At 38.4% G+C, this 14,766-nt stretch overlaps 1 protein-coding gene and 1 long non-coding RNA gene across 2 annotated transcripts; one reads left to right on the forward strand and one right to left on the reverse strand.

Annotated features, from left to right (window-relative positions):
* The first annotated feature begins 1,742 nt into the window (after positions 1-1,742).
* LOC5564922 (stomatin-like protein 2, mitochondrial) lies at positions 1,743-4,047 on the forward strand. Its single transcript, XM_001649233.3, has 3 exons — positions 1,743-2,022; positions 2,077-2,178; positions 2,921-4,047. The coding sequence occupies exons 1-3, from the start codon at positions 1,939-1,941 to the stop codon at positions 3,854-3,856; spliced, it is 1,122 nt and encodes a 373-aa protein (XP_001649283.2). The 5' UTR covers positions 1,743-1,938; the 3' UTR covers positions 3,857-4,047.
* A 5,013-nt stretch (positions 4,048-9,060) lies between these two features.
* LOC110677185 lies at positions 9,061-14,431 on the reverse strand. Its single transcript, XR_002501003.1, has 6 exons — positions 14,391-14,431; positions 14,135-14,189; positions 10,730-10,771; positions 10,463-10,518; positions 10,168-10,225; positions 9,061-9,951 (listed from the first exon to the last, which is right to left on the reverse strand). It is a non-coding gene; the product is annotated as an uncharacterized LOC110677185 (long non-coding RNA).
* Between the last annotated feature and the right edge of the window lie 335 nt (positions 14,432-14,766).

The following is a 14,766-nucleotide window of genomic DNA, read 5'->3' on the forward strand; positions in this document are numbered from 1 at the left end:
AACTGGGAAAACCGAGACTTGTCACTTTCAACAAGGTTTTTTAAAATGTAACAAGGACTGAAAGTGTTCCTTTGATTACTATAACATCCTGTTCTCTTCGTTTGAAGCAGTCAGGACTAGGGTTCACCAGAGTCTATGAATGGAGAGTTGCGCGAAGCGACTTCTTTGAATAGTTGTTCTTCTTCGTCTTCGAAAATAGCCCCTATCTGTTTTGCTGGTCTGCTCGATAGGTAGACGGTTTGACAGTTCGATAGGTAGATTTGGTTTCACTCTTCGCGCAACTCTCCATTCATAAACTCTGGGGTTCACTGGTAGATCTTTACCCCATAACGCACCACGAAAAGGTGATCTACCCGCGTTATGAGTTAAATGGGAAATATATGTGTTATTATCGTGTGAATAGGGTCCTAAAGCCCTGTCCCGATTTTAGTGCCAAACGCTTAAGTTTAAGCCAAAAACACAAGTTTACTCAATTTTCTAATGTTTTCCGTTGGTTTAAGTCAAAAAATCATTGTTTTAGATTTTGTCACACCCCTTGGCTTAAACTCAAATTTTGGGTGTATTTCGTTTTCCGTGTCCCTTCCGAAATGTCAGATAGGAACAACCCCAGTGTTGAAACTAAAACCCCTGTGGTGTTTTTGTCGACTAAGCGAACGTCAAACATGATCTCAAGTGTCAAGGTTCATTTATGGACCCAATTTTTAAATTAATGTTTTAATATGATATAGCCGTTATTTGAGCGGGAAAAAATGCTAAAGTAGTTGAAGTATCATGCTCTTTCGGGTTGTTAAATAAAAACAAGATTTTATTAAAAATTTTAGGACCCAATTATGTTATGCTGTTTTGTGGAATATTCGTGAGAAATAATAAAATAATTTTAATATCATGAAACTTTTGAAAACAGTTATTTTTTGAGAAATCAGCCCCAGTATAAAGCTAAGTATGCTGTTTCGCTCAAGAAAAGTAAAAAATTTCCTTGACTGAATGGGTCAAGAAATTTCCTACAGAGAGCTCCATTTGAAATGACATTTCTTCTCAATTGCTTACTGCGATCAAAGAAAAGTGATTTTCTTTATCATTTCTTGTTAGAAATTCCCCACGCATCGAAATAGGCGATTACTTTTCTTGTCAGCAGCAAATCGGCCTTAACACTCAATTTTAAGTAGTTTCAATCCAAAAGCGAATCAAAACGAAGTTTTCCAGGACTGTCTCAAAATTGAATACCTTTCAAATAACTCAATTTTGAATCATTCCACTTAGCTGTCAAGGGATCATGCACAAATTACGTCACGCTCCAAGGGGGGGGGGAGGTGGTCAAGCCAAACGTGACAAGCCTTACACAATTTTCGAAGGACTTATACAAAAAACGGTACAAAGGGGGGGAGGGGGTTGACAAATTTAGCGTGACATAATTTGTGTACCATCCCCAAGTTGAGTGAAAAATACTGAATTTTGAGTTGTTTCGCCTCTCCGTGTACCCACGAATGTTTTCAGAAAAAGACTGCATAACTGCATTTACCCAATGGGGGTACTTTGGCCTAATATAAGCCAAATTTGGGCAAATGCAACTTTTTTAAAAGAAAATTTGTAAGAACTCAAAATTGCGTTGAAACAACCCAAAATTGAGTTGAATCCCGTCTCCGTCTACACACATTTTGCCCTTAATTTTGTGAGACTTTGTTTCAACGTGCATCAAATGCACCTCTTGAAAGTGCAAGGTGCATCAGCTCGCTTCCGAACCGAAACAGCGGAAAACGTCAAAATCTGAAAGTTACACGATTGCTGCTGTGCACTCTTCTGCGATAAAAGTTGTTTCGCAAGATCGAAGTTTTCACAATAATTTTCGGAATTTCAAACGCATTTACCTTATTTAGCTGACCCGGGACCTACTCGCCCTGGTAGTGCAAAGTTTGTCTCTGAGCCGTTACTGACGAAAAAATGATCCGCGCAGTGTCTCAAACAATTCGACAGCCGCTAAGGCGATGGAGTGCCAGCACTGGCGTAACCGGTCAACATGGAGCCGTGAGTATAATGTGGAGTTTACTATTGTTTGGAATAATATATCCTTTGTTTCAGAATCTGCTGCACCAATCCTACAACGAAAGACTGTCCGAGGTTCAGGTCCGGTACAAATCGACACCTATCAATACGGTTATCATGTTTGTTCCCCAGCAAGAGGTATGTTTCCCATTTACTGCACAATGTTAAAGACCACCTTACTAAAAATTTTCTCAATCGCTGAACTGCTGTTCTACTATTCATTTTACAAATATCCTTGGCTTGAACAAAAGTTTCTGTAAACAACAAATTATCGCACAGAATGACCAACAATGAAATACAAATAAAACACTTGCAGAATTTTTTTTTTCTTTTTACATAAGTCGAGTCTAGTACACGAAACTGAAGACGGCCTTAAAGTTGAGGTCGAAACACGCGTAGCTGTCAAATAATACAAACTTTAGTGGAATTAAATGGTATAGTACCTAATTAAGTTTTTCGTTTACTTATAGGTATTTCACTAAACAGCTCGAAGATTTATTATCATTCTGATTTGAGTTTGATAAACAAAAGTAATGTAATATACATTGTAATATATGTCAACATGTAATATACATACATGTTTTTATGATGAAAAAATAAGACCCTTCATATGAATTTTGGGATCAAATTCATTAACTCATTTTGCAATAGTGGTCTTATGTTGCGCAATTTTTAAGCTATTACTATTCCTGCTAGATATTTTTGCTCTTGCTTTGTTATTAAAATGCGTTTTATATAAAATTGAATAGTCAGATGAAACTGTAAATGCATAAAAGAAATATGTTAAAAATACATAAATTCAGCGAATATGTAATATTTAATGAGGTGATCTCTAGGTCTTGTCCATCACTGTATACAAACGATAATCTTCGATTCGTAGGCATGGATTGTCGAACGGATGGGTAAATTTCACCGAATCCTGGAGCCCGGTTTAAACGTGTTACTGCCGATAGTAGACCGCGTCAAATACGTCCAAAGTTTGAAGGAAATTGCCATCGATGTTCCGAAACAGTCTGCAATTACCTCAGATAACGTAACTCTTAGTATCGACGGCGTCCTGTACTTGCGGATTCTCAATCCTTATCATGCATCGTATGGGGTTGAAGATCCCGAATTTGCCATCACTCAGCTGGCCCAGACAACGATGAGATCCGAGTTAGGCAAGATGTCCTTGGATAAAATCTTCCGGGAACGTGAATCGCTCAACATAAGCATCGTGGATTCGATCAACAAGGCCTCGGAAGCTTGGGGCATTTCCTGCCTTCGGTACGAAATTCGTGACATAAAACTGCCAAGCCGTGTCCACGAAGCTATGCAAATGCAAGTGGAAGCAGAGCGTAGGAAACGTGCTGCCATTCTAGAGTCTGAAGGTGTTAGAGCCGCCGAAATCAACGTCGCTGAGGGTAAACGCCAGTCTCGCATTCTTGCCTCTGAGGCCCAAAAGCAAGAAGAGATCAATCGCGCCAATGGTGAGGCAGCGGCGCTTATTGCTGTGGCGGACGCCCGTGCCAAGGGTCTGAGGGTAGTCGCAGAATCCTTGCTGTCCAAGCATGGCAGAGATGCGGCATCGTTGGCCGTGGCGGAAAAATATGTCAATGCATTCGAGAACCTCGCCAAGGAGAACAACACGCTTATCGTCCCGTCGAATGCAGCGGACATTTCCGCCATGGTTGGTCAGGCCATGCAAATCTATAAGAGCCTCTCGAGACCCCCGGCGAAGCAGATAGAGCCTGAAAGTGAACCTCCGATGGAAAGTACAATGTATGAAGCTGATGATGTTGCTGCTAAGAGAGATACCTCTAAATTTACAGAATAATCTCATTCGGAGACCAAGGCGAGGGTTTTGAAAAATAATATGCTTAACAGATCAAGATTTTAATTGGCGCTCTAGGAAAAGTGAAATCGTTATGATACGCAAGTTGGTTTGGCACCTGAGAGGAGACACTACAGGAGAAGTATTTTGGAAGACCCACTTAAATGGTTGATGTAAATAAAGTTTAAGGTAAACTTCTGTTTCAAATATTTATACTTCGAAATTTTCCGTTAGAATGAAGATTCAATGCAAGTCACAACTAAACTATTGTTGAAAATATGACTATTTATTGCATCAACTCTTTATTTGACTTAAATTTTGGTTCTTGCAATTTATCCTTCCGCAATTCTCATTAAGTAATAAACTCCCTGAAGTACAAGGCTGTTACAAAAACTTCAAAATCTTATCAGCGAAAACCGCGACTTATTAAACTCGACCGGCGCCAAAAACAAAATTTTTCAATGACCTAATTTAGAGTTTGCTCATTGGGTTTATTCTACGACTGGCGTAAGGACCAGATTGGTCCTCCATACCTTAGTATGGATAGCGCCACGCTTGTCAGGAGCTTGCGTTTGCTGGCAATTACAGCAGAGCTGTTAGACATCATCCTCGATAACGCCGCTATACCCGTAGATGTCCTTTTTCAAGCATATTCAACGTGGCTAACGAAACTGACAAGATGCCAAACGATCCCTTAGTCGTTTGGACTCTATGGTGCAATCACCTACCGAGATAAGCGCCTGTTGCTCTCGGACTTGCATTGACCACCACCTCCTCAGTCTTGTGACGGGCCAGTCCTAGTTTCCATGACTTCATCCATTCCTCAACTATGGAAATAGAGTGCGCTGCTGTCGACTCTTCTTCCTCCATCGATTCACCATAGACCACTAGGGTGATATCGTCTGCGAAGCCAACAGCCTTAATACCCGTCGTTGGAGCCCAGATAGCCGTAGCGGTAAACGCGCAGCTATTCAGCAAGACCATGCTGAGGGTCGTGGGTTCGAATCCCACCGGTCGAGGATCTTTTCGGGTTGGAAATTTTTTCGACTCCCCAGGGCGTAGAGTATCTTCGCACCTGCCACACGATATACGCATGCAAAAATGGTCATAGACACAGTAAGCTCTCAGTTAATAACTGTGGAAGTGCTCATAAGAACACTAAGCTGAGTAGCAGGCTCTGTCCAGTGGGGACGTAATGCCAGAAAGAAGGAGAAGAAGGGGCAGCTTCAGTACGTCATCGTACATCGCATTCCATAACAGCATGGCCCGTTGTCTAATCTGTCGACACATATTTGGCACTTAGCGATTTGCTTACAATCGCTTGCCCTATGGTCTTCGGTGCCACATGGTCTGCACATTTAAGGTGAAGATGAATCGAAGCCAAGCTTCAAATTTTCGAGAGCACGGATCTGGAGAACCAAACTTCCGTTTAAGCTGAAAACTTAATCGATTGGTCACTAGCTGGTGGTGACCAATCGATTAGGTTCTCAGCTCAAACGGATGTTTTGTTCTCCAGATCCGTGCTCTCGAAAATTTGAACTTTGGCTTCGATTCATCTTCACCTTAACTTCTGTCGGGACCATTGTAGCCCATTCACAAATTTCATAACGCTTCATAAGGGTTCATTCAAATATTACGTAACGCAAAATTAGGCAATTTTAGACCCCCTCCCTCCCCACGTAACAGCTTTTGTATGGAAAATTTTAAATTTTTGTATGGACCGTAACACTATGTGAGACCCCTTCCCTCCCCCTGTTGCGTTACGTAATATTTGAACGATCCCTAACGCGGTGGTTGAGTGTCTCTAAAATGTTACAGCTCATTCTTCTTCTTCTGTCAGGTGTGAGATCACTGCGTCCGATCTTTTGTAAATGGTATCTGCTGGGGCAGTGTCCAGTTATTAGACCGGTGTAGGTGCTGAGGTCCCTTTTGATAAGACCAATTAGTTTTTGTATTTGTTTCGAATTAATTGAGACGAATCTTTTGGGCTGATTTGCATTGGAAACTGTTTTCCAAATGGATATAATTTGACAACCAGCTGTTAAGTTTAATATTTAGTGAACAATTTGATATGCCAAAAAATGGCTCATGACCAATGAATGTATTGGCCGATCCATTCCTGGCTAGCTCATCGGCAATTTCATTACCCTCTAGACCCGTATGCCTCGGGATCCAATATAGTTTAACTCGATTGCGGATGGCTAGGGTTTTTAGAACAGGAACACATTCCCACACTAATGTTGAGTTAAAAGTGTAAGCTTTTAGAGCATGAAGAGCTGCTTGGCTGTCGGAGAAAATATATATTGTGGCATTTCTGTAATTCCTCTTTACGCTGCGCTGCGCACATTCAATGATAGTATACACTACTTCAGCCTGAAAAACTGTAGGCCACTGTCCGAGAGGGACAGAGATTTCAGTCTTGGTCCGTGCACTCCAGATTCAAGAAGGATTGTTAATTCTCGATCCATCAGTGTAGAATTTGAATGAGCCTGCACGCACGCAGCGCGTTGCATTTTGTTCAGCTTGGCTCTAGTCGTAACCTCGCTTGTTTTTGGCCACCAAACAAGGGAAGCGTAGGCTATTCTAGGCCAAACGATGGTTTTATATATCCACATAATCATATTAGATTTTAGGCCCCACTTCTTTCCACAGGTGTTTGAGCAGACCCACAGAGAATTGAGACATTTATTTACCATGTTTTGAAGATGTGTGTTCCAATTGAGTTTAGCATCAAGCGAAATGCCAAGGTATTTGACTTCATTTGAGTAAACCAATTGTGTTTGATTAAGGAAAAGAGGTTGCAGCTGTACCTTTCTGCGCTTTGTGAAAGGAACAACCGTAGTAAGGGACCGTGGGGCAAGTGGGTAATGGATTTCGCATAGGTGGGATTCTTTAAATTCTAGAGACTTCAAATTAAAACAAATGGAGCTATGTATATTTTGTAGCTTGACTCCCACCAAATATAAGCAGTATGCTGAAATTGATTTTTGTGTAAAATTGAAGAAAACAGAACAGAAAAAGTTTTGGAAAAACGTCTCTTTACTTTTCACTTGGCTCACAAGTGGGGCAAGTGAAAAGTTTATCGTTTTGAGCAATAAATTCAAAAACTAACAGTTATATTCACGATTCCTATAACCTTTAACATTTGTTAAGGCGTCCCAATAAACAATAACATAAATAACATGTAAACAAAGAACATTTTATTCTTGTGACTTGAAGTTTCTTCTGTTCACTTATGTTTGTTGAAATGGTTCGACAACATTATAACTGCAACATTTCCAATACTAGTTCTTACATCATGCTCTGTAGAATTTTCACCGCTCGTTATTTGTTTTTATGAAAATCGAATTTGGCGTCGGATAACTCTTCGGGAGAAATCAATTCCGTTTCTCCAATAAAGTATTTCGAAACTTATACCCCAATTCTTATGTTGTGAACTAGCTTTACATAGACATTCCACGAGATTTCCGTGCGTTCTTTTATATTGGAACTTTTCAATCAACGTCTTCCTTTTAATCGGCTGTCCGAAGTACACATATTCACCCTCATTCTTGTTTACGGCGGATCCAACTTTCGATCGAATCCATGGCCCATTTGATTCTGCTGGCTTAAACGAGAATGCGTTAAACGAAAGCGCATTCGAACGTTAACAAGAATAGGGGTGATTAATATCGTAATATTTGGCAACCTTTTTTTTAGAAAAATGCCATGATAATAGCTTTTAACGCTTTGAGTATAGTGTTTCTTGAATTATCAGCACGTTCTGTTATTCAATGATAATTGTGCTCCTTATATACTTATAGCTACCTGAAGAGAAAACACAAATTCAATCTCTAATGAGAAACTTTTCATTTACCCCACGTGATTAGAAAATTGACGGTGTTTCAATTCAGTTATTTAGGTCTATGTCGAATTACTTCTAAAACTTTTTTCATTGCAGTTTAAAATTGTCAGAGGGGACAACTTAGTAGTGGTACAGAAATTGTTTTTCCGCAACTTTTTTACCGCTGAAAATACTGAAATAAGATTGCACGCTGCCAACTTGTTACGGAGTTATATTTAACAGGTTAACAATCTTTCGCTCTATTATGCAATAATTTGAAAAATCTCAGGAATTTCTTACCTATTGTAATGTTCTGAATGGCCTCGAAGATTTACGCATGAGTTTAAAACGTTAAATCACATATTTAGTAAAATATGCAAATTATTTTCACTTGCCCCGCGGTACCTTATTTGAAGGATTTGCTAGCATAGCATGTACCCAGGTAGCAATGCATGGGTCAACTTTTCTCCTATGCATTGCTGACACTATAGACGAATAGGAAGCGTTATCGAATGCACCCTTAATGTCAAGAAATGCCAAGATGGCGTTTTCCTTTGCATGAAAAGTTTTCTTCGATCTTGTTGACTAGCATGTGTAGTGCTGAGATCGTAGATTTTCCACTTTGGTAAGCGAATTTGTTTTTGGAAAGAGTTATTGCTTCCATATATTTTGAATAAGACCTAAGACCTTTTCCATTATTTTAAGCATCACTGACGACGGACTTATCGATCTGTAAGCTTTGGGATTGGTTTTGACAACTCGAATTTGACGCGTCATCTGGAATAGGTCCAAAGACTAAACTGGCCTTAAAAATCTCTGTCATGGGAGGAATAAGCGTTTGCTCCTCTTTCTGGATAAGCGCTGGGAAAATTTCATCCATGCCTGCAGATTTAAATGGCTCCAAGGATCTCACTGCCCTTTCGCTCGCTTTGTTGGCCTCTGCAACCGGTAGCCTGATCGCCGCCACCTGGGTGCCCTGCGGGTTCTTTCTAAGGTAGATGGCCTTACTGGCTACGTCGATGTCACACTGCTCTTTAAGGGCAGCCGAGACCTCCGTTGCATCGGTGACCTCATCCAGATTTGTACACTGGAGAGTCGCTTCTGCAGTCAGGGATCTTACATCAACCTCGTCACCAAGTACTTCTTGTGCCAGTTGCTTATAGACTGCACCCTTTTGCTTGGCGTCCTTCTCTAGGACTAGGATCATTTCACCAAAACTTTTCTGTGCTTCGCATCGCGTTCAGAACTCTGGTTTAACGATTTCCTTGGCTAAGACAACACGATGCGCTAGAGCATGTGGTCGAACTCTTTTGAATTTGAATGTTCTGTTCAAGCCTGCGCATGACACAAGGGGTTTTTCGGATTTAAAAAAAGCACTAACTAGCAGGATATTTTTTAATGTTTATTGGTATGATTCAGAATCAAGTCGCATACTTCTAACAATCGATTAGACTTAAAGGTGTTAAACTATTTCTGGAACAGCGAGTACGGGCCACATAGCATGTGCGTTTTTGCAACAATAAGCTTAATCATCTCAGATGAACGATTTTCAGGAGTAGAATGTGACGATTGCGACAAGTATGCGACTATAATACGGAACACAACGTTCGAATGCATTGAACTCAATCGGTTTTCATTTGTTTGTCAATAACTGTAGTGCAGCATGCTAGAAAGAATTTTGTTTCAAATCGTGTAGCGAAGGTACCTTCTGCGAACTATTTCTTCAGACACTTGATCGTGCTCGATCCAATGTCATTCTGATTACATTTGAGAGGTTTCCCCTTTTGGGTTAGGATAGGTAATGTATAGTGGACTGTATGCGATTTCATGCAATGGCAGGCAAATAAACCCTAAAACATGAACCTTAAGTCCGTTGACACTAAGTGTTAATTTGGACAAATTGTGATGCAATATTATGAAAAAGATTGAAAACGCAATGATGCATTTCAATCCCAATACTCATTAGTTCGCTGATTAAGGCGCGTTACGCTACACAATCGGGAACGATATGACAGCGCTGCCGACCAACCTGAAATCGAAGTCTATCATGACTCAACGTTCTCTTTCACAACTTTGCGTCTCCTTCGGTTCTCAGATGTTCAATACAACAGCACCTTAGTGTGCCTACGAATAGCAATTGAAACTTTCGCGAAACAGGAACTGTAGATTGTTATTCTTCTTGCCAGAACAAAAGACACAGGCCATTATCGTTTGTAATGACGATTCGGAAGAAACCCTAAGACCTAACAAATCCCTTCAAAGAATTGAATATAACCTGTAATGAGAAAAAAAAGAAATGCACTTATTAGTGACCCGTTCAAAAGTAGATTTCTGCATACAGTTTCTGGTAGGTTTGCCAATTGTGCTCAGAAAATTCAACTCGGTCACGGTATATACGTACAGGTCCGTGAATATAAATTTCATCACGATAATCAACAAACATCTAACAGAAACTAACAAGATCTGTTTGCCTTTTTTATTCGAAACTTACCTTGCTAGACATACAACGGTGGCGAAAGATTTCACAGGCGGACCAAAGACCAAAATACCTGTAATTGAACAAAAAGAGACAACAAACTGTTAGTTTTGGATTCGTAAAGCTTTTGTGTATAAGTGTGTTTTTTTGTGAACAACAACGTCAGAAGAGGTGTCAGAAATGCAATCGTTTTTCAACACAGAAGGTTTCAGAACAGGTCCATGATTGTTTGGCATCATTCGTGTATGTTTCGTCAGATTAGATTAGATGTATGAATCTCAAAATTTAAATTGTTGCTAAGTATGCTCACCTCTGCAAATCCAATGTCACGGCAATCGATCCATGAAGCGCAATGGAAACAACGACCTGCAACGTAAGATAAGAACACTCGTTAGTAGTGGGCCAGAATCGTTTTGGGTTGCTGATGAATGAGCTTGGCGTGTCGTCATTGTCAGAAGAGGTGTCAGAAGCAATCGTTTTTTCGTTTCATGGTTGATTCAGAACAGGTCCATGATTTTTAGCATCATTCAATGAGTTGTGTATGGGGGAATAAAACAAAAGAGATTAGAATGCTTACCTTAGAAAGAAATACAACGCCGTGCATCAGTGAAACGAGAATCTGCAACAATGAGAGAAATTTATGATTAACAAATGATTGATTAGAAGACGATTCTGTCAACAAGTCGGAACAAAGCATCTCAAAGGTTGTATTTAAAATTATTTCTACTTTTTGTGACCATATGAACATTACAGTACTGAAGATTTTTTAAAATGCTTTACTAAAATTCAGACCTGTTGAGCTTGAAAAAATGTCTTAATCATTAAGTCATTTAGGATGTTGAATCATCACGTGTTACAAGCAGTGTTGGGAAACTCGTGCTCGCAAGTAAAAAAATACTCACTCTCGTACTCGTTTGCGAGTAATACTCACGCTGTGAGTCACTCATTCCTTACTCTAACTCACGCGAGAGTATGACGTCATAACTCACTGCGAGTATTACTCACGTAAAGAGTAATACTCGCAGCGAGTATGACGTCATTACTCTCGGTGAGTGAGCAAGCTACTCTTTGTGAGTATGGTGAGTAACCAATTTCCATAGCAAAATAAAATTGTACATTAGTATGTTCTATACTAGGTGGAAGACTGTAAATGTAAATAATTCAAAGGGTTTACAGCTGCTGTCGACTTCAGTGTGTATTGTGATATGCAGTTTTATAGTATGGTTGTTTAAACTTTACCGAATTCAGAGCCAGTTTTTCAAAATGGATAAACAAGTTATAATGGCGAAAGTCCGGTTGTGTTCAAATACTTTCCAGACCAATTTATTTCGTTTAGGGCCAATTTCTTCACCTTCGTTTAAGCCGTAAACCACGTTTACCCATACGATTAAACCAGGTTTAAGGCCTAAGCGGTGGTGAAGAAACCCCTTATTAATGGCATAAAATAAATACTGTAACTTTATCTGAACGCGTTTATGTTATTAATATTCAAAGTTGAATTGAAATATTAGAAAAAATGGAATAAGGTACCGTGGGGCAAGTGGGTAATGGAAATCGTATAGTTGAGATTCTTCAAATCATAAAGACTTTAAATTGAAATAAATGAGGTCGTCTTTCTTTTTTAACTTGACTAAACAGTATGCTAAAATTGATTTTTATGTAAAAATGAAAAAAAAAATACAGAAAAAGTTTTTGCAAAATGTCACTTTACACTTGCTTCACAAGTTTTTGAGCAATAAATTGAAATTTAGTTGTATTCACGATTTCTATTAACTTCAACATTAGTTAAGGCGTCCTGTTCCTTAGGTAAAAAACATGTAAACAAAGAAAATTTTATTCTTGTCAATTCAATTTTCTTCTGTTCAGTTTCGGCTTTGTAGAATTTTCACCGGTCGTTATTTATTTCTAAGAAAGTCGGATAAGACATAAGATAACTCTTCGGGAGAAATTATTTTTTGGAACGGAATCCTTCAATAGTATTCGGATTCTTTTTTGTGTGGATAGACCCATACCCCATTTTTATGTTTTGGACTAGCTTTACATTTACATTCCATGAGATTCCCTTGCGTTCTCTTATTTTGCAACTTTTCAATCAACGTTTTCCTTTCAATCGGCTGTCCGAAGTAGACACATAAGTATCGTCTGGTAATCTCTTTTAGAGAAGTTCCATTATTAGTAATAGCTTTTATCGCTTTGAGTAGTGTGTTTCTTGAATTTGAAGCACGTTCCGATTTTCTATGATAATTGCGAACCTTGTTTACTAATAGCTACCTAAAAAGAAAACACAAATTAAATCTCTAATGAGAAACTTTTTACTTGCCCCACGTGATTAGAAAATTGATGGTGTTTTAATTTAGTTATTTTTATGTCTAGGTCGAATTAATCCCAAAACTTTTATGTTCAGTTTAAAACTGTCAGAGAGTACAATTTAGATGTGGTACAGAGAATTATTTTTTGCAACTTTTTTCTACTGAACATATCAATACAAGATTGCACGCCGCCAACTTGTAACGGAGTAATAGGTGACAGGTAGACAATCTTTCACTCTATTATGCAATAATGGTTGAAAAATCGCAGGAATCTCTTATCTATCGTAATGCTCTGAATGGCCTCAAAGGTTTACGCATGAGTTTGAAACGTGAATACATATATTCAGTAAAATATACAAATTATTTTCACTTACCCCATTTACCCACTTGCCCCGCGGTACCTCACATAAATTTGGTTTGCGATTGGTATCTTGCCCATTTCATATGTAATTTCGCTTTTGAATATTTTCAGCAATCCTAATGTAATTTGCAAGTTTGTTCTAGAAAACTTGTATGCAAAGTTGCCGAATAAAGATTTCTGATCAGAAAAATGTTCGGAATTTATTATATTTTGCTTGGTTTCTATATAGATATACAAATATACTGAATGATAAGTTTATCCTCATTAAACCATTATACGGGCCACTGATTATTGTTTGGTCATTACTGTTATGTGGTAATAGCAAGTTTGCATAAGTTTTCAATAAAGAATTTTTAATAGCGCTGTTTAAGGAACAGACATTTAAAATTGTATCATTTTCAAAGCTTAATCTAGTCCCATAATAAATAAATACTAAATTAAAAATAATTTTCTGAAACATTTTTTTAACTTCTTTTGTTCGATTCTATCTAAGACATGTGGCACCTGACTTATTGTTAGATTTCTGCTCCTCTTTTATGATCTTTGTGTTGTCAGAAAACCGAAAAAAAAATGAAAATTGAAAAGCTTGTGCTGAAGTTGTCGCACAAAATATTGCTGGCAACGCTGTTTGGCAGACCAATCAGCGGCTTATTAGTTTTGGCACGAAACTCAGATACGTTTTGTCGAGTCTCTGTTTCAGGTTTTTATTATTGCAGTAGTGCTGCATATCGTTAAGTAGAGAATAAAAAAAATAGTCAATTGGCAAATAAATAAAGCTTATAGCTGATAAATGTGGAAATGCTCATATCATAAGTACATTTAGATAAAAAGCAGAATCTGGCCCAGTAGAGGTGTAACGTCAGAAGAAAAGAGCATTTACGATGCAACATGCGCAGCGAAACACCAAACATAAATTACAGCTTGTGTTAAGAATGCATATTATAATAACGTTTTGCGTGTATCAAATAGTTTTCAGAATAAAATTTTCATGTTATCATTTGAATAAGGTCACCCCAAGAATAGCCTTACTTATTACTTATTATTTATTTGAGCCATTCGCAAGCTTTCAGAATATTTACAATATTTCAAGTGAGTAAAATTACTCACGAGTGAGTAAATGTTAGTCGAAAACTCACTCACGAGTATGAGCTGTACAACTGAAACTCATGACTGAGTATACTCACGCAAGAGTTCAAGCTGTACAACTCATACTCGCGAGTGAGTTTGCAGTTTTCAGTGAGTACTCACGAGTTTCCCAACACTGGTTACAAGATGAGTATTACTTTTCTTTATGTATTTCCAAGACACTTACCGGAATATTCGATCTCCAATAAGGAAGCAATCAGAAACGTAGCAACAGAAACGTCCTGCAATTACAATTAAAAATAAAATCATTAGTTCAACGCTCATGTGAAACGCCATTTCGTATTGAATGAGCTCGTTGATAAGTCGTCAGAAGAGGTGTCAGAAAAATCAATTTTTCAATTCATGGTTGATCAGAACAGGTCCATGATTCTTAGCATCATTCTATGATGGGGGTATTTCATTATGATTTTTCCAATGCTTACCTAAAGAAAAAGATTTATGACCCCTTGAAACATCTGAAACAAAATTAGAACAAAAATATGATTAGAATACATACAAATTAACGCTTTATGGATAGGAAATTGTTCAACAGTCAGACCTGTTGAGCTTGAATAGATTGTTATAATCATTAAGTAATCATAAGAAAGTTGAATCATCATTTTAAAGAGACAGAAATAAACTTGAAACGTATATTTACCTCAACAACAAGTCTCCCAAGGTTCGTCCACGATTCCATCAGCCACGGATCGACGGTCAGCGGAACATCTATCGAAGAGTGCCCGGGGACAGCAATTCAAGTAATACTACACTGAATAGAGGAATGTTGGCTGTAATCATGTGGAATGATAACACGACTCG

This window comes from Aedes aegypti, chromosome 2, assembly GCF_002204515.2.
Source record: "Aedes aegypti strain LVP_AGWG chromosome 2, AaegL5.0 Primary Assembly, whole genome shotgun sequence".
Taxonomy (NCBI): Eukaryota; Metazoa; Arthropoda; class Insecta; order Diptera; family Culicidae; genus Aedes; species Aedes aegypti.

What these genes read in the sequence shown, in the direction of transcription:
- LOC5564922 (XM_001649233.3), top strand. Translation starts at nt 1,939, where the DNA reads ATGATCCGCGCAGTGTCTCAAACAATTCGACAGCCGCTAAGGCGATGG. An exon ending in TAACCGGTCAACATGGAGCC is followed by an intron (nt 2,023 to 2,076) that starts GTGAGTATAATG and finishes CCTTTGTTTCAG; the next exon opens with AATCTGCTGCACCAATCCTA. An exon ending in TGTTTGTTCCCCAGCAAGAG is followed by an intron (nt 2,179 to 2,920) that starts GTATGTTTCCCA and finishes TTCGATTCGTAG; the next exon opens with GCATGGATTGTCGAACGGAT.